General features: G+C 39.7%; 1 protein-coding gene across 3 annotated transcripts in view; it reads right to left on the reverse strand.

The window, feature by feature from the left end:
* The window catches only part of CPEB3 (cytoplasmic polyadenylation element binding protein 3), a 175,391-nt gene that overhangs the window by 105,632 nt on the left and 47,408 nt on the right, over positions 1 to 22,351 (reverse strand). For 2 of the 3 annotated variants that reach the window (XM_028133196.2, XM_054729148.1), the window contains one exon: positions 3,199 to 3,358. In XM_028133196.2, coding sequence (XP_027988997.2) covers positions 3,199 to 3,358 — 160 coding nt within the window. The remainder of the gene's footprint in view (positions 1 to 3,198; positions 3,359 to 22,351) is intronic. The other variant, XM_028133198.2, reaches the window with a different exon arrangement.

Consider the following 22,351-nt stretch of genomic DNA (forward strand, 5'->3'; position numbering starts at 1 on the left):
ACTGTGAACATATTTTCACCACCTTCACTTTAAATACATGAGGTACGTTATTTTTCATGACTGTGATATCCTATTCTATTATAACTTCTTTACATTATTCAGATATGCAATTTTGGAAAGCCAACATAACTTAGGAGGATTCTTTTCCTTTCTCCTTTTGGTGGTTTTTGATAATGACAATCATTATTTACATATGGGAAATACAAGACTTTGGCAACTGGCATTTGCAAGCTTTCAGCATTTAGCTGCAGTCTACCTAGAAGGAAACATTGTAGGAATATAAAGGTTTAATTTATTACCCAGGCCAGGCAGTAGGCATACCATTACCACTGCCAGCAAAAAAATTATAGATACCAATGGAACAGGTTCTAGTGTCAGGAACTTGATCTGATTCTATGAAGTAGGTGCTTTATTTTAACAATGAGGACACTAAGACTTTAAAGAGGCTAACTAATTTATTTAGATCAATAGCTAACTAGAGGCAGAGCCGGAATTCAAACACAGGTTTGAGTGACTGCAAAGTCAGAAAGGCTGAGTTGGAATTTCATCTCCTCTACAGAGAATATAAAATGTCTGAAAGAATGTTAATAAAAAGACAATTTTTGTTATCTCTAGGTAGTAGGTCTCAGATGATTTTTTCCACCTTCCTTTTTGTTTTTATGTACTACTTGAATTCCTTACAATGAGAAAGAATGTATTATTTTCTAAAGAAAATCGAGCTCCGGAGGAAAACACCAAAACAAGCAAGTATATAAAAAACCAATAGACTCTATAACTTGAGTGCTGAGACCCTCAAAATAGTGTTCCCATGTTCAGGTGGGAGAAGAGGATACTAAAGATAAGAGGAAAAACAGAATGGCGTGGAGGGAAGTGTTTCTAGACAGATCATCCAGAAGCCAACTGGTAGGTCTCCTACCCAATCACCTTTCTCTTAAAGCGCAATTCACCTAGATGTTTACGTTTTGATTTTTAATTGACTAGATGTTTATATCTAAGACCCAGATACCCTCTATATGAATTTTCCTTGAGAAAAAACAATGTGCAAGAACTCACCCAGCATTACCGACAATAGAAAAAAAAGCTGGGAACAACCTAAGAGTCCAAAGTTAAGGCCTAACAATAAATTATAAAGACCGGATAAAAACATGGATAATGTTTATTATGTGGGAAATAGAAAAATAAAGGCTACACCATCACAATGTTTCTTTTAATTTTTAATTACCTTTTTGTTATTATAATTTGCTCCTTTTTAAAAGTCAAACGTTACTTAAAATATTTCCTTTAAAATACTAGCTTCATAATTATGTTACTAGAAATAATAAGGTTCAAACACATGATGCTATAAGTCAGACCTAACAGTCTCCCAGCTGGAAAAGGGAAGCAGGAAGCTCAAACACCCTCACCAGAGGATGCTGACACAATGATGTAATTGAACCTGGGAAGTGGTCCCCTCATAAGGAAAGCAAGGTGGGTGGTATGATGAACTGAGAAGTTGCAACTATATTGAGGCTGTAAAAAAGTGCATATTAAATGCCTTCCAATTTCTTAGGACATATATCTAGAAGTACAGTGCAGAAGGCTTTTATAGGTGAAACCTCACATTTGCAAGTGTCGTGAAAAAATTTACGCACAGGCAGTTAGACATGCAATTTTTAAAAAGGCCACCACAACTGGAATCAGGTATTTACATTACACCATAGTGAGGTACCCTCCTTACACTTTAACCATGCTACTCTCAAAAGGCAGGGCACAATAGCACCCACTGAAACAATATCCATAGAATTCTGGAAAAATTATTTTACAGACTGTAATCTAATATCCTTTTATATTTTATTGCTGGATGAAAAGAATACAGACTAAGCTAAAACACATATGCATAAAGACAAGGGCTGAATATTTTAGGTTAGGAGAGACTTCTAGCTGTTCGAGGTAGAGAAGGCAGACAAATGCAGCCTTTGAAGATATTAAAAACACAAAAGTCTGTGAATATCATGGGTTTCTTTTTTAACATCATTCTCACTTCTAAGTGAAATATGCTTTAAATGGCCCTGTACCTAATCTCTCAACTGAAGACAGACATGGTAACAGTGACTAAATATAACAATGAATCAATGAGAGATTTTTTTTTCCTACTTCTGACGGCTTTAAAATATAGCTTTTCTCAAAATCCTTTCTTTTCTTTATAGTCTGTTAACTACTCTCTTTTCACTGGAAATTGAGGAGCGCAGCAGAAAATCATGAGGGTGACAAGGAAAGGATGAAATGGATTCCTGGTGTGGCTGGAGGAAATGGCTATCAGGTGTTCACAGTCATTCATACCCTCTATAAGAGCCTGCAGAGAACAGAGGCGATCCAATTCCTCACCCTCCAGAGGACAGGAGGGTTTGGAGAAGGTGGACATCCCTGCGCCTAACTCTTCACAGTGCTCAGATCATAGGCTCTGAACACAAGCACTGTAGATATTTCAACAGAAAATTTCCATTACAGTATTTAAAAATACCTTGGGGCCCCTAAAACGTCCTATAACCCATAAAAAGAACTAGCTGTAATTATGAGTGTAACATCAGCCTCTATCCTGAATTTACATGGGTTGTAAAAGTAGGAAATCCTAATATTGCTGACGCTGGGACTTTCTGCCTTATATTTAAGCCAAAACGTTTACACATTTTAAGACATTTTCCTTAATGTTTTAGCCTGAGAGAATGCAAACGGGTCGCTGGCTGCTCTTAAGTCTGTGTAGTGTTACCTCCCTATACTAGGAAATTGATTATATTTTAATAAAACGAAACCCTTTTGTATGAAGTTTTCTGAAGTAGTCTTTGGAGACTGGTTTACTAAATCTCCTATTTCCTTGCAGAGTACTCGGACTTAAATGAATTATCCAGGTTCGGCTGTGGATTCCAAATGCAAAGCCCAGAAAATGTGGCTTCTGGTCTCATGCTACCACTGCAACTTCAGCTTGCCCAGCACATGCTTCTGCCAGACATTATGATTAAAGCCATCAACCTTGAAAATCATAGGTAGCTGAACCCAGGTTTTAAAAAAAATCAACTTTAAATACATTCCACAATGCTTTACAGAAGCAAACAAAAACAAACAAAAAACAAACAAAACAGAACGAAAATCACAATTATTAAAAAGCCGATTTTTTTGTTTAAAAAACACCAAGCAAGGAATGGACATATGAATATTCCTAACCTGCAAAATGATTCCTCCACATTATATCAGCGAAACTCATTGGTGGGCCACTGGGAGGGTAGTGTTTACCTTTCAGAGGCTCATGATCAGTCCTTATCATATCCATTAAGGAGTTCTCCAAGGAGTGCAAGTTAAAAGTGTCATAGGGCCTACTCCGGTCCTGAAAATAAAAACACAGAACAATAAGACAACACATGAAATTACTGCACAAAAATCAATACCATATCATGTGCTTCTTGCCGGGTACTGATGACATGAATCTAAGTTCCAGATAGCTCTAATAACAAACACACAGTCATTCTTTTCATTAAGAATAATGACTTATTTCAGAAGGACACTAAACTTACATTAATGCTGGAATTTAAAAAAAGAATCACGACTTGGCAACATTACGTTTAACACAAGTTTCCATAATGAATTAAATTATGCCCTTTTTCCCTAGTAGTCTTTTATGTCCATGTCTCACTACTTCAGGCTGACTTTTTCTCAAGTGAACTGAAAAAGTAAATTCAAAAGTTAAGAGTCATGTGAATTGGCTCTGCCCTCTGCCCTTCACCCCCTGCATCCACTGTCAAGTGAAGACTCTACTCAAATGAACAGAGGTGCTGTTTTTTTCTCTGGAGGAAGACCATAATTAAAAACTCTCAGTATAACATTACTTTCCTGAAAAGTATAAAATTACTTTCCTGAAAATTACTTTCCACAAAACGTGATTGTAGTTTCAATGTAATTCTATTGCATATCTTTCATATTTATTACTGAAAAGGTCCATACTGATAAGGTCCACACATTAGGTATATGTTATAAAAATTACAGCATGTCCGAAGTACTAAAATTACCTTTTGAAAAAGCATTCATATGAAAAAAAAAAGTTTAACCCAAGGTAGTGTTTTCATGTTAGATTCAAAAACATTTTGAAAACAGACAGCTAACGCAAACTAAGTAAAGAAAAATAATTGTTCGACCACATTTCACTCATGCCCATGGGAGACCATCACCTACAAATTATTTTTAGTAGTCTGAGTGTAAAAGAAGTGCAGTCCATGGCCTAATTTATTACTAGAGGACAGATTTAATTGGTTTTTGTTTAAGAAAAGCGAGACAGCCCGGCTGGTGTGGCTCAGGGTTGAGCATAGACCTATGATCCAGGAGGTCACGGTTCAATTCCCAGTCAGGGCACATACCTGGGTTGCAGACTCAATCCCCACTGTGGGGCGTGCAGGAGGCAGCCGATTCATGATTCTCTGTCATCATTAATGTTTATGGCTCTCTCTCTCTCCCTCTCCTTTCCTCTCTGAAGTCAATTTTTTTTAAAAAAAAGCAAGATAGCCCTAGCTGGTTTGGCTCAGTGGATAGAGCATCGGCCTGCAGACTGAAGGGTCCCAGGTTCGATTCCGGTCAGGGGCATGTGCCTTGGTTGTGGGCACATCCCCAGTAAAAGGTGTGCAGGAGGCAGCTGATCGATGTTTCTCTCTCATCGATGTTTCTAGCTCTCTATCCCTCTTCCTTCCTCTCTGTAAAAAAAGCAATAAAACATATATATTTTTAAAAAGCAAGATAGCCTTAGCTGGTTTGGCTCAGTGGATAGAGCATCAACCTGCGGACTGAAGGGTCCTAGGTTCGATTCCGGCCAAGGGCACATGCCTGGGTGCAGGCTCGATCCCCGGTGGGCACATCCTGGGTTGCAGGAGGCAGCTGATCAGTGATTCTCTCTCATCATTGATGTTTCTATCTCTCCCCCTCTCCCTTCCTCTGAAATCAATAAAAATATATTTTTTTAAAAAAGAAAAGAAAAGCAAGATAAACATACACCTCAGTAACCATACAAAACAAACCATAGCAATGAGAGATTATTCTCGGGATCTTGACCAGTTTATCCAGCCTTGCAAATGATCACTTATCCTCTCCTATGAATACCAGAATGACATGATGAGTATGACATAATACGATAGTTAAAAACCTCAGCTACAATGACCATTTCCCAGGTTTGTCTTAAACTATTAGAAAGCTGTTTTCTTCTGGTCTCTGGTACACAGCCTAGCTGTATACCTATCCAGGGAAGCAAAAAGGGAGGTGACATTTCGGCAGTGAGCATAAAGAACTCAGAGGATTATTGGGTAAATGAGTGCAGCATGAACGCATGCAGGTCCTAGGAAGAGCCCTGAACTAAGAACCAGAGGCAAGAGTGCTAGAACAACTCTATAAACAATTGGGGCTTTGGTGAACATTATGACCCACCTCTCCAGGCTGTGCCTGAAATTCCTCCCTTTATACAAATGAGAGGATTGAGCTACATTATTTCTAATATCTCTGCAACCCTATCCTTTAAAAAAAAACAACCAACAACTCATAGATGAGGAGTAGGGGTGGGGGGCACAGACTTCACAAACCTTCTATGCGCAAGTTGAGGGCCACTACTCTACTAGGCCCTGGTAGTTCAGAAATAAATGCTGTAGCCTAGTCCCTGTTTGCAAGTAACTAGCAGAGAGGGACATAACCAATTAAAATAAGAGTATGGCAGGTGTTCTGACAGAGGAATGTATGCAGTACAATGGAAACTAAGTCACATCTATTTCCTAAAGAGCACATATTTGTGTATGTGTGTATTATAATTATTTTTTAAACTCCCATTCTATAAAGTCCTAGGTGTCTTGAATATGAACCTGTCATGTGACCAGATGTAAGGCTTGTCTTAGTCATTCTCAATGGCCACAGTAGTCTCGCTAGTAAAATGGGATCCTGTTAGAATTAGGTTGAAATTACTTAGTATTTATTTTAGGCACATTGTGTGTGCCAGAGAGCAAGTAGCCAATATTTCTTAGTTTACTGATGCATTCCCCCACCCCAACCATTTTTTTTTCTTTTAACCCTCATCAGTTATCTGTTCCTACTGTTGGATAAGAAAGAAACATGGAATATTTTCTTTATTTCTCCATTTTGGTCTCTACATAATTTAAGAGGGTCCTTTCCTTTACCTTTAAGTTCTTCCTGGAGATCATTTGTTTTGCTTTGGGTTCAAGTTATCAGTGGAAACTTTAATTAGTTAAGGAATAAAGCTGAATTTCCAGAAATGCAGGCTTATGTTTCTCCATAAGAGGTATCATATTCTTTGCCCAAAGAAAAAGCCAGAGGTTAAAAAAAAAATGACAACCTATTTATGGCACTGACAATCCCATAATAAATGTCTAGGAGCCTTCTATCATACCCATCCACACCTCCTCCCGGGCTGTTTGAAGAGAGGCTTCTAAAGTGAAGGGACTATAAGAAATGGCTGTTTGAAGGCATCTGAGAATCTTTCCAGTCAGGACAGTTTCTTTTTTTCATTTAATTCTTGATATACTCTTCAAGGTACATAACACACTCATTTTACACAAGGGAGATGAGGTTCAGAGTTGATGCAAGTCTGGATCTGACCTCAACGCCAATACCAAGGAGCATAAAAATCTGTCCAAGAAATTAATCCAATCCATTCGGGATATTACATGAAAGCTCTCTAGAAACACAGCACTGCACCTAATCACTGATGAAATGATCTTCCTGTTAAGGTGGTAGTGAGTTCCTGTCAGAAGATAATATCAGATGTTAGATGACAACCTGTCAGGAAAACTGGAGGGGATGTTTGGAGAGGGTTCGTGTATCTGAAGTGGTTCCCAAACCGGTCAGAATGTCAAAATCCCATGTAAAACAGTTTAAACGTAGGTTCCTGGTCCCCAGCTAAAACCCACTTAATCATAATTAAAACGAAATGAATAAATGTCCAGGGTGATTGCAGAGATTTGAGAGCCACTAGACTGAATGATTCTTCAAGTTAAGTAAGCCTTTAACACTCATGAATCTGATTCGTAAAATGGGGCATTTAAGTAAGGGAAGGGACTAGAAGGACAGCATCAGCAAGTAAACAAGCCTGGCTACTTGGCCAAAAATCAGCTTTGCAGTCTTTCAGTGGATTGTGAATTAGAGAAACAATTGGTGGTTTGGTTTTTAAAAACACAAACACTGAAATCAGACATCTGATTTTCAAACCCTGGCTCTGCCACATGCTGGCATGTCACTCTGCACAAATTTTTAAGGCTTGATTATCTTCTTCCATAAAATAGGGGTGAAAATAATTCTCTCTTGATGGTTGTTTTCAGTGCTAAAAGTCAGGATGTACTGCAAAGCATCTATACAGTGATGGCTACTGGAATATTAGGGAGAACACAGAGAGACTTCTGCGATGCCCTGTCACGGTACTGGGCTGCAGACTCAAAGACCAGAGGTTCACAGGTGCTAGCCTAGCCAGGTCCACTAGTGCTCCACAGCATGGCGTGTGAAATGCATGACAGAAGGTGCCCAGGCTTCTTAATTGAACAAACTTCAGTGCTGAGAGGCTTAATTTCTCCCTAAAATTAATTCTAGCGATGCCTCATCAATGTCTATTTGCTGTATCCCTTTTGTTTTACAGGTAGTAAGCATTGCTGAAATAACGGATTAACCAGGAAGCCTGAAAGAAACAGAGAAAGGATAGAAACACGAAATATTCTGCAGTGAAATTCCACAGAAATTATGACTAGAACAAAGTTAACCACAATTTACCCTTCCACAACGAAAGTTACAAGTGGCAACTAATCTCCTTAATCTTTTTTCCATACATTTTGTTTCCCAATATAGGAAAAATAAGGAAAACATCTTTTTCACTTGTTTTTAACATGCAAACACACCGGGAAGTATTAGAGCATTTATAAATAATGCATCCCATTACTGACTCTTTTCCTCTGAATATAACCAATGACAGATGTTATCAGTTACTTGTACACAGAGGCAGTCCACCCCCACTCTACAGCTCATTAGCCCTGCTTTCTTTCTTCCCCCAGCTTGACTTAATATATTAATAAATTATTCAAGTACTTAGTATGCGCCTGGCACTGTTCTAAGTATGCTAAATGCATTACCTTACAACTCTACAAGTTAGGTAACTTTTTTTTATCCCCATTTTATAAATTAAACTATTAAATCTTGGAGAGATTAAGTAAATGGCACAAGGTCACAGTAGGCTAGTGAGCAGCTGAGCCAGGGCCAGGGCCACCTTTCGATTTTTCACCATGTTTGTGTCCCTTTCTTCCCAGCCAAACCCTCATTGTTCATTGCACACGTGTCAGCTGATCAGGGCAGGAACATTGGCATGTTACTGGTGTGGACTGAACAGACCTGGGTTCCCATCCTGACTTCTGACCAGCTTTGTGAACTTGACAAACAGTTGAAGTCTGAGCAGTTACATGACCTTGTGAGCCTCGTTTTTCTCCTCTGTGAAATGGAGACAATGCCTACCCTACAGGGTGTGGTAAGGTCTGAGATTATGGCTATAAAGCATATAACACAGTGCCTAGCACAGAGTAGGCACCATGATTACTTATATCTTTCGGCTCCAGAGCTGCTTTTTTTTTTTTTTCCCAGATGCTCTTGACCCCTTGTATCTATAGGAGAGGAAATGTCTGGAGATAAGCCAGAAAGGGTAGAACGTGTTCTGGATTTCTCCCCTGAGAAAAAGGCAGGTGCGCGGGATAAGGCTGGTAGAGGCAGGCCCAGGTCTGTGCTGGAGGATAGATCAAGCTCCTTCTTGAGTTTAACTAGTTGTCAGTTCAACAAGGATTATTGACCACGGGCCAGTAAGGGTGGCAGGGTGGGGTCAAAGAGGCCTCTCTCTGGTTGTGTCAGGATTAGGTTGAAGGGGATGTTCATGAAAGGATTTAAGGTGAAGTAGGCGGCAGGCAGGCAGGGAGGCAGTACAATGAACGTCCTTAGAGCACAGTCTGGAATCAAATCTGCAATCTTTTGGTGTATGGGATGATGTTCCAACCAATTGAGCCACTCTGGCCAGGGCAAACCTTTTCTGATTTTGAGATATCTTTCCCATCCCCCAATTTTCTCAACATTTCTGCTCTGGCCCTTTAACTGCATCTCTTTCATGCTTGGTCTACTTTGGCACAATAGTTTCCTGACCCCTGCTTTCTATGAAGGACACCACTAACATTGAAACATAAGGATATATGAAACTTGCCAGCCTGTGTAAAAACCAAAAAGGCTGTACACATCCAAAAGCTCAACATGTAGTGATTTCAAGCACAGAATCTGCTTAAAAGTACCACAAAGAACAGATAGGACATTTACTTAATGTTCTAAATCCGTGGTCGGCAAACTGCAGCTCTCGAGCCACATGCGGCTCTTTGGCCCCTTGAGTGTGGCTCTTCCACAAAATACCACGGCCTGGGCGAGTCTATTTTGAAGAAGTGGCGTTAGAAGAAGTTTAAGTTTTAAAAATTTGGCTCTCAAAAGAAATTTCAATCGTTGTACTGTTGATATTTGGCTCTGTTGACTAATGAGTTTGCCGACCACTGTTCTAAACCAATCACTGCTATTATTTGTCAGAACCTATCAAAAGCATGAAGTTCCTATATATAACTGAACTTTACTATAGTACTAAACAGCTTGACATACAATCACCCTAAGATTAAAACCTTTTCCAAATAAAGGAAAACCTATGTCATGAACCTCAGGGGAAAGGGAAAAAATAACTTTCAAATGCAGATTTTCATCCTAGCTTCAGTAAGCATTAAGTTCTCTAGTCAATGGTTACGTTTTAACTATCCCAAATAAGACTAGCACTACATATGTAACCTTTTGGAAAACATGATTGTAGACTCTCCTTCAATCACTCAATAGCAAGCAAATGCTCCTTATATCTAACTTAAGGTCCTCAGGAAGTTGAACCGTTCTCCCTTTTCTGTCCAAAGAAAAGAGTAATTCATTGATCACCACCTTCTGTGAATTTTAATCTTCTTTAAAACTATTGTTAAACCCAGTCCTCCATACAAGAAATTCTCAAGAACCCTCAATATAGTCTGGAGTAAGATGATAGTGTAATAGGAAATGACAACTTCCTTATCTTTTTCTTCTTGAGGATGACTAATTCCAATTACTTGAACCTTCTCATCAGATTGTATTTTCCCTTGCTATAGAACAGCAAACCAAGCAAAGGAGTCCGAGAAGTTTATAAAACAAGCAAGAGGATAGGTTCAACTGCTCTGAAAGAGGCTCAGGAGTTGGATGAGCATGACAGCCTGAAGCACAGCCCAGCAATGTTCACCTAGTCTCTTCTTGTTCCCTGCCATCCCCAATCTTCCGTCACAGCTCTTCTCACGGGTTTGCCATGCAGGTCAGATAAGAGGCCCAGTTCATCAGACACAGGGAAAGATGGCCCTTGGAATCATGCATTCACCTGAAATGACCTACACTACTGAGGCCAAATCTAGCCAGGTGAATGCTGAAGGGGTCAACTGGACAAAAAGTCCAAAGCCTGTTGCTACAACTTCTGACTGTGGTAAACAATTCAGAGCTAAGTACATAGGCACTTAAAAAAAAAAAAGGAGAGATTAGACAGTTTAGTAGTGTGCCAGGTAAAAGACAGAAGTGAGATCGAGGTTTGAGACAGACCTAGGAAGGAAGGAGGATACAGAAGAGTAGGCTTCAAGAAACTTCACAAGCCCAGCCAGCATGGCTCAGTGGTTGAGTGTCGACCTATGAACCAAGAGGTTCAATTCCCGGTCAGAGCATATGCCCGGGTTGCAGGCTCGATCCCCAGTGTGGGGCATTGCAGGAGGCAGCCCATCGGTGGTTCTCTCTCATCACTGATGTTTCTATCGCTCTCTCCCTCTCCGTTCCTCTCTGAAATGAATAAAAATATATTTTTAAAATGAAACTACAAAAATTAAAGTTGCCCTTTCCCTGGTTATTATGCATGAGACTACCTGGTGTTGCTCCAAATCACAAGGTTGTTAGCCAGCATATTATCCCGAGCAGCTTATGAGGCATTGATTTATTAGACAAGATAATGTAAGGGAAGCTTGACCTTTGCAACCAAAACCTATCTTGGAACATTATGCAAAGGTACACGCAGCTCCTCATACTGTTTTCTCTTTAACTGATCATAAATGTCAAAATCCTTCCACAAAGCTGACCACTTCTAGGTATAGTTGGCCTCTCCCTTCCCCACCCCAATATTTTAGCTCCAGTTATAGCAATGATTCAACCTATTAGAATTTCTTCTTTACATACCTGTTATCCTCAATAAACTCACTGCTATGAGAGCAGAGATGTGTCTTATTTCTTCCATAGTCCCATCATTTAGCAGAGGGCCTGGCACATAATAGATATTCAGTAAATAAATGCCTACTTTACATTTAAATTTTCCTAATATGATGGTTTCATATTGCAAGATTTTCATCTGAAACTAGCGAAGAACTGCACACCTACTAGAATTACTAAAAACAGCAACAACAAAGAAAACCCCATCATGACAATTCCAAATGCTGACTAGAACAAGGAACCACCAGAAATCTCAGAAATTGTTGGTGGAAATGCAAAATGGTATCGCTATTTCAAAAAAAAAACAAAACACCACAATTTGGGAGTTACTTATAAAGTTAAACATATACTGTTACAATGTAGCAACCCCACTCCTAAGTATTTACCCAAGAAATATAAAAACACATGTCCATACAAAAACCTGTACACAAATGTTTATAACAACTTTAGAAAAATACTTTATTCATAATTTCCAAAAACGAGAAACTACCCAAATGCCAATCAACTGGGGAATGGGTAAACAAATTGTGGTACATCCATACAATAGAATATTATTCAGCAATAAAAAGAAATGAAGTACTAATATGTGCTGTAACATGAATGTACCTTGAAAACACTATGCTAAGTGAAAGAAGCCAGTCACAAAGAAGGTCATGTATAATTCCAACTATGTGAAATGTCCAGAATAGGCAACTTATTCATAGAGACAGAAAGTAGATTGGTCATAGTATAGGGCTGGGTAAGTCAGGAGGGAAACGGAGGTTGACTGCTAATAGGCATGGGTTTTTTTTCAGGACGATGAAATGTTTTAGAATTAGATAGTGATGACTGACACATAATTGTGTAAATACACTAAAAGCTACTGCACTGTATACTTTAAAAGGGTGATCCCACCTAAAGTATACAATGCGTAATTCACATCTTGGCATGTGAATTATATCTCAACTAGAGGCCTGGTGCACCACATTCATGCACTGGAGGAGGGGGGGCGGGGTTGCCTCAGCCTGGCCTGCGCCCTTTCGCAGTCTGGGAGCCCTCAGGGGATGTCTGACTGACAGCTTAGGCCTGCTCCTTAGCGCTGCTGCAGAGGCAGGAGAGGCTCCTGCCACTGCCGCTGCGCTCGCCAGCCATGAGCCTGGCTTGTGGCTGAGCGGCACTCCCCCTGTGGGAGCACACTGACCACCAGGGGGCAGCTCCTGCGTTGAGCGTCTGCCCCCTGGTGGTCAGTGCGCATCATAGCGACCGGTCATTCCGCCATTTGGTCGATTTGCATATTACCCTTTTATTATATAGGATAAAGCTATTATTTCTTTAAAATTTTCTAAGGTTTTAGCAGGAACTATCACATCACCTGCAAATCATTTACTTTAGGTATAGGACATAACACCTAAGAACCTTCTTGAACTATGACTCAAGGATGGCAAAGTCTTGACTTCAGCTGTTCCATTCAGGAGCCACTAAAGGACCCAGCCACTAACTACACCTAACCCAGAGAGCAGTAAAGCTCAAAAGACAACCCTAATGCCAGTCAAATAACTAATGCCATCCGTTGTCACATGTGTCATTTACGTTTCTGAGTGTCTTTAATGCTCCTCAGAGAGTTACAAGCAGTTATTGGCCATATTACCACAAACAGCATCTTCTCATGTCTCCCCATTGTTTCTGATGAGGTTTTTTTTAAATCCCAGAGATTCTTGTCTTACAGTGAGGTACTGTGTCCTTCAGAGACCCAACCCATCCCATTTATAACCATGACACATTTTAAGAATGAGCCGAAACCGGTTTGGCTCAGTGGATAGAGCGTCGGCCTGCGGACTCAAGGGTCCCAGGTTCGATTCCGGTCAAGGGCATGTACCTTGGTTGCGGGCACATCCCCAGTGGGGGTGTGCAAGAGGCAGCTGATCGATGTTTCTAACTCTCTATCCCTCTCTCTTCCTCTCTGTAAAAAATCAATAAAATATATTATTTAAAAAAAAGAATGATGTGCTCCAGCATCTACCTAGAAGCATTACGAGACCATAAAAGATACCTATATGCATAAACACCAAAGTCTGCCCTACCCCTGTTCATTTCAGTTGTGGTTCGACTTGAATGGTGAGGTGAGGAGATACACAGCAGAATTCACAGGTTCACCAGAATCTGATGGGGACTGTGATGTGTCTGCTGAGACCCCCTGTGATCCTCTATGATCCTTGTATTTAAAAAGTGAGCGGCAAAACACAGCTGCTTTTATGCAAATGGTCCTCCAGCAACGAAAGCCATAAAGCAACAACACCGTGCCAATTTGGACTAGCAGCCGTCTAGGGCTCTTCCCTCTTTGAGAAGCCAACAGACAATGCCATGCCACGCCCAGGGCACACACAGATTAACAGCTATGAACTGTAGTTCTTCACAGTCCCTCCCTGGCCACCACTGAAGAGGTCACAAATGTGTACGTGTGTCTATGTTTCAGCAGGGAACCCGGCGAGTGCCAAAAACAAAACTCACTCCAATGTGATGGGCTGGGACCAGAGGGAGAGAGCACAGGAGTTTTGTTTGTTTGTTTCTGAACCTTTTTTTTTTTTTTTTTTCTCTGAGAAGGAGAAGGGAAAACAAACAAAAACCCCTGCATCTCAGATTTATTGTCCAATTCTGATTCCAGATGAGACCAATAATAAAAATAAATTAAGTAACCAAACAAATGGAATAGAATCATACGGTCAAAAGCCCAGACTGTCTTAACCATTTCTAAAGTTTCATTATTTTTAAATTTGAACAGGCTTACTCCTTAACCCCCTTTGCCCAGCCCATCTCTGACATAAAACAAAGCTGGTTTATAAGATTAGCTACCAATCTGCCTCTGGGGAGAGGAAAATGGATGTCTATATTGCTTTTCATAACACATCTCATTGTCATGTAACAAGTCATAGCTAACATATGATGGATGGTTAACATATGCCAGACCCTGGGCGGAGTACTTTACTTGGATTATCCTATTTAACCTTTACAACTGTCCTATGAGGTAGGTAATTACAACCTCTATTTTACAGATGAGGAAAATTTTAAATTTAGTTCTTAATACAAATCAGGTGTTCTTGAAGAAGACACAAATTATTTGTTATATAAGCATTCCAGGAAGAAAAGAACTTTGTATGTTTATAAATCCTTAACCTAATTTTCCCTTTAAAATGTTATCGCATTTTTTTTTTAGATGTTAAAGCATCTAAAATGCAAAGCACCTGGCCGGTGTAGCTCAGTGGTTGAGCATCAACCCATGAACCAGGGGAGGTCATGGTTCGATTCCTGGTATGGGTACATGCTAGGGTTGAGGGCTCAATCCCTGTAGGGGGCATGCAGGAGGCAGCCCTTGGATAATTCTCTCTCATCGCTGATGTTTCTATCTCTATCTCCCTTTCTTTCCCTTCCTCTCTCTGAAATCAATTTTTAAAAAAAGAGTATTAAGAAAAATAAAATGCAAAGCATCTGCATTTTATTAAAATAGTTGGCATTTGGGAGGTTAAAAAATTTAACTTCAAAATGAAGCCTGTGTCATTCTAGTAATGCTACATTAAGGTACTTTACAGATCATACAGTAAAGTAAAATGTAGTAATTTCATTATGGGAAGTTCAATCAGAATTTTAAAAAAACGTCTGTAGCACAGAGTATTTTTTAGAAGAACATCTTTCTTTAATACTTTCAAGTCTTGGTGCTAACAAAATTTTGCCAAGTGTGCCAAAGGCTGTTTTTACTCTTTCTTTATTTATGCCTCATATATTTTTGGGGAACTTTAATACGCCAGGCCATTAAAGATTAAAAAGTTAAGTGACGCACAGACTCTGTCCACAAGAAGCCAGCTGTCCAGTTTATAGCTAATTACTCCATAATGCAGGAAATGCAATGACAGAGCCGTGTGCTCAGAACTGCGGGAGCACGAAAACAGAGAGATCAAAGGCTTCCAGAAAAGGCAGGCCAGGGCACAGAGACTTGCATAGGTGCCGAGGCCCCACCTCCTCGAGAAATTGGTAAGGACCCAGTAAGAAATCCTACAAAGGACAGATAGGCTATAGGCTATAAATAGATAAGACTTAATTTGTAAAATACTATTAACATTAAGGATGTGGCTTAGCAAACCCTTTCTCCAAGACCAATCAAGTTAATTTGTGTATAGATAATATTCTACTGTAAGAGAGTCCAACTTTCTTTTTAAAACTTTTTTTGTGTGTGGCTTTAAATCTTTCCCCTGGTATTCAATTTTGAGGATCTGGAGGGAAATAGTACCATTATCCATTGGAGCTAGATCTGTAAATATTCACTTTCCAGCATAACTAAGGCTACAAATAATCTAATTTCCTCATATTACTTGTTATTTATAAAGAGTACTTCACATCTCACAAAGCATTTTCATTCACATCCTTGCTCATCTGAACCTCATTAAGCTCTTCTTTTGAGCTTTACTTAGCATGCCCTATCCACTTCAACATATCCCAGAACCTTTCTCCTCTTATTAAATCAACAACAGGGCTGTCAAAAATTCTTGGAATTAAATAATAGAACTGATCGATACTGGCTGTGTGCCCAGTACTGATTTAAGCACTTTAAATGTTTTATCTCATTTCCTCCTCACAAAAGCCTATGGAAATAAATACTATTATTATCCCATCTTACAAATGAGAAAACTGAGGCTCAAAGATGTCACACAAAAAGTATCCAAGACAGGAGTCACCCAGGCAATTCAGAGCCTTAAAAACCATTGTGCTCTTCTGCCTCTAGGATAAGAATCATTCCTAGTTAATAATTCTCATTTCTGTTACTACCTAACCATTATTGTTCTACTCATCCTGGTGTGTGGGAGTGTGGGGTTGTGAAAGAGAAGTGTACCTTCTTATATTATTGTTTCTTATTCATTAAGTTGAATTCCCAGGGACAATGGAAAGGAAAGCAAAAAGGTAAATAATTCTGGTGTGGTTTTTTTTTTAGTCTATAATTTTAAATCTCTTTCATACCTATTAACAAGACTAACCAAAAAAAAAAACACAAAAACAACTACCGTTTTTATTTTCTTAACTACAATTTATGTGTCAAACCCTATTTGGGGGAAACAGTTTACTTAAGTTAAAAACTTGAAGTAATAATCCTATATAATAAAAGGCTAATATGCAACTTGTCCCCTCAACCAGGAGTTCAACCAGAGGTCGGGGCCGTAGGGCCAACTCCCTGCGGCCCCTCCCCTGGCTGGCCCCGCCCCCAATTGACCCTCCCACCCCAATCAGCGTGGGGGGAGGGGCGGCCCCACCTCCATCACCCCCCCAACCCAGATCAGGGGCGGGGCTGGCCTGCCCACGGCCCCTCCCCCTGGTCCAATCACCCTGATGGGGGCAGGCTGGCTGACCCCACCCATGCACGAATTCGTGCACCAGGCCTCTAGTTTGCTCATAAAAGTAATTAAAGTAGGACCTCCTATTTGAAGGTTCTTAAACTGATTCAACTGACAAAAATTTTATTCCCAAAGTGTTGTGGAAACATTTACTGCCTAAAGAGTGAGGTACCAAAGTAAGAAAATTTATACACACACACACACAAATACAGCCATCCCCCTTATTCATGGTTTCACCTTTGGCGGTTTGTTATCCGCAGTCAACCGCAGCCCAAAAATATTAAATGGAAAATTCCAGAAATAAACAATTCATACGTTTTTAATTGCTCGCTGTTCCGAGTAGTGTGATGAAACCTTGTGCTGCCCTACTCCATCCCGCCAAGGGCATGAATCATCCCTTTGTCCAGTGTCATCCGCGCCATATATGCTACCTCACTAAGCCGCCGTTTTGGTTGTCAGATTGACTGTCTTGGTATCACAGAGCTTGTGTTCGAGTCGTCCTTATTTTACTTAATAATGGCCCCGAAGCAGAAGAGTAATGATGCTGACAATGCAGACATATGACAGAGAAGCTGTAAAGGGTTTCCTTTAAGTGAAAAGGTGAGTACAGTACAGCAAGACCTTTTGAGAGAAAGACTACATTCACATAACCTTTATTACAACATACTGTAATAATTGTTCTATTTTATTATTAGTTACTAGAGGCCCGGTGCACGAAATTCGTGCACGGGGGTGTGTGTCCCTCAGCCCAGCCTGCACCCTCTCCAATCTGGGACCCCTCAAGGGATGTCCAACTGACTGTTTAGGCCCGATCCTACTCACAATCCAGGACTGCTGGCTCCCAACTGCTCGCCTGCCTGCCTTCCTGATTGCCCCTAACCGCTCTGCCTGCCAGCCTGATCACCCCCTAATCACTCCCCTGCCAGTCTGATTGATGCCTAACTGCTCTCCCCTGCAGGCCTGGGTCCCCCCAAACTGCCATCCCCTGCAGACCTGGTCACCCCTAACTGCCCTCCCCTGCAGGCCTGGTCCCCCCTAACTGTTCTCCCCTGCAGGACTGGGTCCCCCCGAACTGCCCTTCCCTGCAGGCCCAGTCGCCCCCAACTTCCCTCCTCTGCCAGCCTGGTCAACCCTAACTGCCCTCCCCTGCAGGCTTGATTGCCCCCAACTTCCCTCTCCTGCAGGCCTGGTCCCCCTACTGCCCTCCCCTACAGGCCTGGTACCCCCCAACTTCCCTCCTCTGCCAGCATGGTCACTCCTAACTGCCCTCCCCTGCAGGCTTGATCACCCTCAACTGCCCTCTTTTGCAGGCCTGGTCCCTCCCAACTACCCTCCCCTGCTGGCCATCTTGTGGCAGCCATCTTTGACCACATGGGGGCAGCCATCTTGTGTGTTGGAATAACAGTCAATTTGCATATTACTTTTTTATTAGATAGGATTATTGCTAACCTCTTACTGTACCTAATTTATAAATTAAAGTCCATCATAGGTATATATGTATAAGGGAACAAGCATAGTATATATATGGTTTGGTACTATCCACAGTTTCAGTCATCCACTGGGGGTCTTGAAACATACCTCGTGTATAGGGGGGATTAGTATAAGTATATAAACATAAATACATAGTATTCCTCTCTCCATGGGCTCTTCTATCCATGGGATGTATTATGTCTTCTGGAGGAAGAGCTAAATACAAGCAAGCAGACTTGGAGTGTTGTGGTTATATTCTCATTCAATGACACTATAGTGTATATACAATCTTCTAAAAGCAAAGACTCAAAAATGGAATTTCAATAAAGAATTTGAGGAAGAAAAAAGGAGAGAAAAGCCAAGAAAAAATGAAAAGGAAAAAAGCAGACAGAACTCGCTATTTGTTCAACTGTATACACAAGATAATCAGTCTTTTCAAGGGAATGACCAGTGGTAGCCAGAATTAGAATGCTGTACTGCTCTGCAGTGAATTTTTAAAGTAAAATTTCATAAATCACAGCACATCATAAGCACTCAAATTTCAATAGGATTGGACTAATTAACCTCCCTGTGGATCAGTTTTCTCATATGAAAAATGTGGATAATAATATTCTCCTTATATGGATGTTAGGAAGATAATATTTGTAAAGCACCAAATAAGCATTAAGAAAATAAACAAATGGGTGCCATCCTCCTCTGTCATCACGCAGGAAAGTGATAGTAGTCACATACCCTGGTATGGAAGTTCAGCATGAACCTCAATTCTGTTTTCATGAAGTAATAATGAACCAAGGTAAAGTCAGGCATAATTTACAGGGGGCAACTATGGAATTGTGAAAAAGGCAAGTGGCAAATAAACTGCATAAAATTAAGTGGCACTGAATATAAATATATATGGCATGTGAAAAATCTACATCAATTATTTTGAAATAATGGAAAAGAGGAAATTTGTTGAAGGCCAAAAGAAATGAGGAAAAATCTCTCCCTCTCTCTCTCTCTCTCTCTCACACACACACACACACCATATACATTATAAGGAGTAATACCTAAACTTTTGAACACTCTGTAGTCACTTGGAAAAACTGTAGGTATGAACAAAACTTCAATGGATATAGAGGGCTTTTAAATATACTTTTCATTTGAATAATTTTATGATTTTGTTAACAACTCATCTATCCTATATAAAAGCAATTTTATTTAAAATGTGAAAGAAAAAAAATAAAATAAAATGTGAAAGAATATCTGGGAATATCTTTAAGGGATAACAAATGAAAATATATGTAAAATGCTTTTGTCAACTAAAGAAAGCACCACACAAAATTAACAGAAACACTGGCACTACAATATATATACACTCGGCCATTTCTGGGAAGTATTTGTTGTTCAAAATACCTGACAATTTTCAATACCTGAAAATTTGATGAAACATCCTACCTACTGGAAGCAAAGGCTTACTCTAGCATAAGCATGTCAAACTCAAAAGCTAACATAGGCCAAATAAATGAGGCATTGCAGCCCACGGGCCGCGATTTTGACATACTTGCTCTAGGAGGTAGTTTATAAAGCATACAAGAAAACACTTATATTCCTCTTCTAATTATATATTGTATCTCTCTATATGTTTTGTAAATAATGGCATGCTAATAAAGACTACAGATTTATGCATAAACGTGAGAAATGAAACAGAAACCACAAATTATCAAACTATACCATTACTTTCAGTACAGATAAACTGTGCCAAATCATGACATAAAACACAAATTAAGATCAAACTGTTTTAAACAACAGCTCATTCAGACCCATTTCTTCTAAGATAAGACTAAATACATGCATAAGACTAATACAAAAAATAAAATATATATATAGAGAGAGAGAAGAGAGAGAGAGAGCGAGCAATTGAAATGTGGCTAAAATGAACTGAGAGATGTAGGTGTAACTAAAATACACTGGATTTCGAAGACAGTTCAATAAAAATGTAAAATGTCTCCATAATTTTTATATTGATCGCATGTTGAAATGATATTCTGTATATTGCAGGTTGAATAAAATATATTATTAAAATTAATTTCACCTGTTTCTTTTTACTTTTTAAATGTGCTACTAGAAAATTTTAAATTATCCTGTGTCTTGCAGTACATTTCTATTGGGCAATGCTGTTACAGACAAATTTAATGGGAACTTGGCCTGAATTCCTGTGTTCCAAGTTGAGACCACTGACTATTCCAGAAGAGACCAATTTTACAAATTTAACCAATCCGGGCCCAAACTTGGCTTACTAATTCCTATCCTAAAACCACCCTGTGACGAAGCTCAGCCTCCAAAATTTTAAATACTCTTAACTTCCCTCCTTCTGAGAAAACCCTTCTGAAATTCTGTCAAGGTGGTGCTTACTGAGCAAGTTTAGGAAACCCAGCTTTGTATAATCAACAGATTCCTCTGGTAGTCTTGGTACAGCACTTTCACAGTCAATAAGTAAGAGTTGTAACAAAGGCAGTAAGTTGTGTTGAGGATGCATAACAAAAAAGAACAGTTAGAAAAAATAATATAAACATTGTTTTGTCTAGTGATTTAAATTACCTAAATTAAAATCAACATTTGTAGCAATCTACCTTCTTTTGGAAGAGCGAACAAGCAAATCATGTGGGCACTAGGTTCCAGCTGACAAGAGCAGAAGACAGCATTAAGTTGGAAACAACAGGAATAACATATATCAATTTCATTGAGGTTTCTGAGCCATATAGAACGACTAAAAACATCTAAATTTCCAGACTTTGTAGAACCCTTATTATTCTCATGCTTTGGTACCCAACTCCTGACTGGGTGTTTAAAATAGAATTGGGTGGGGTTTTGTGGAAGACACAGAACAAATGTGGCCATCTCTACTACTTCTCCTCCAGTCTCAGGACTCAGTGGAACACCCTTTTATAGCCCAATAGCCAGGGTAAACCCCCTAGTCTAGAGCTGATTATGACGTGACACAATAGCTGAAGTCCACCAGGTCTCCCCAGGGCAGACTAAATTACACCCTGCCATTTCAATTCCCATCAATGGCCACATTTGAACTCCAGAATTATAGCTACTTAAATGAGCCATATTTATGAGATCTAAATTTATTCCCAAGTCACTAAACAGAAAAACCATACATATGACTCAATTTTCAACTTTTTACCATTGCACATATATTAATCTTAAGCAATGCAAAAACATTTTCGCTTACCCCAAAACAGCCATTCACTCAAACTTATCCTAACCATTTCCCTTCAACTTTCCCAGTGTTCTCCACATCAGTAAAAATATATATATATATTTTTTTTTAATAAACAAAGGCATCAGATACCCTCCAAATCCTATGGCCACCTAACTACAGAACATCAGAATAAAAATATTTCCCCACTTGGGAACCATACATTGATGACAATAACCACCGTGGTGGCATCTAAATATTAACACATCTACCTGATTTACCAATGATGACCCACAATCAATTTTGCAACTTTGGCAGCCTTACTTTGATGTTTGGCATACTTCTTAAGTCTTTCTTCATTATCCATGAATGCTCAAATAAAATTAAATTTGTAATAACAGAACATGATTAAGAATGACCACTGAAAAAAAAACAGTATTCCAAAATCACAGAGAAATTTTTACTTTTAGACCATTAATTCTACTTCACAGTTACATGGTCTACTCAAATGTCTCACACTCAGTTTCTACAGGGTACATGTGTATATGTACATGAAAGAGAGAGATGTGGGTATGTGTTTCATTGCAAAAAATTACAAACACAGACCCTGTTCTCCAGCCTACCTGCCAAGTGTACTAACTACCCATAGTGAGCCAACATAAATTACAGTGCCCTAACCGGTTTGGCTCAGTGGATAGAGCGTTGGTCTGCGGACTCAAGGGTCCCAGGTTCGATTCTGGTCAAGGGCATGTACCTTGGTTGCAGGCACATACCCGGTGGGGAGTGTGCAGGAGGCAGCTGATTAATGTTTCTCTCATCGATGTTTCTAACTCTCTATCCCTCTCCCTTCCTCTCTGTAAAAAATCAATAAAAATATTTTTTTTAAAAAATTACTGAGCAGATAAGATGACCCTTTTGTGAAATTGATGGAAGAAGAGCAATAGGGGTTGTTAAGGGAACAATACAGCATAACGAGATGCTCTCATTCACTCCCAGGGCCTGACCTTACATCAGTTCTTCCTCA

This window comes from Eptesicus fuscus, chromosome 17 (genome assembly GCF_027574615.1).
Source record: "Eptesicus fuscus isolate TK198812 chromosome 17, DD_ASM_mEF_20220401, whole genome shotgun sequence".
Taxonomy (NCBI): domain Eukaryota; kingdom Metazoa; phylum Chordata; class Mammalia; order Chiroptera; family Vespertilionidae; genus Eptesicus; species Eptesicus fuscus.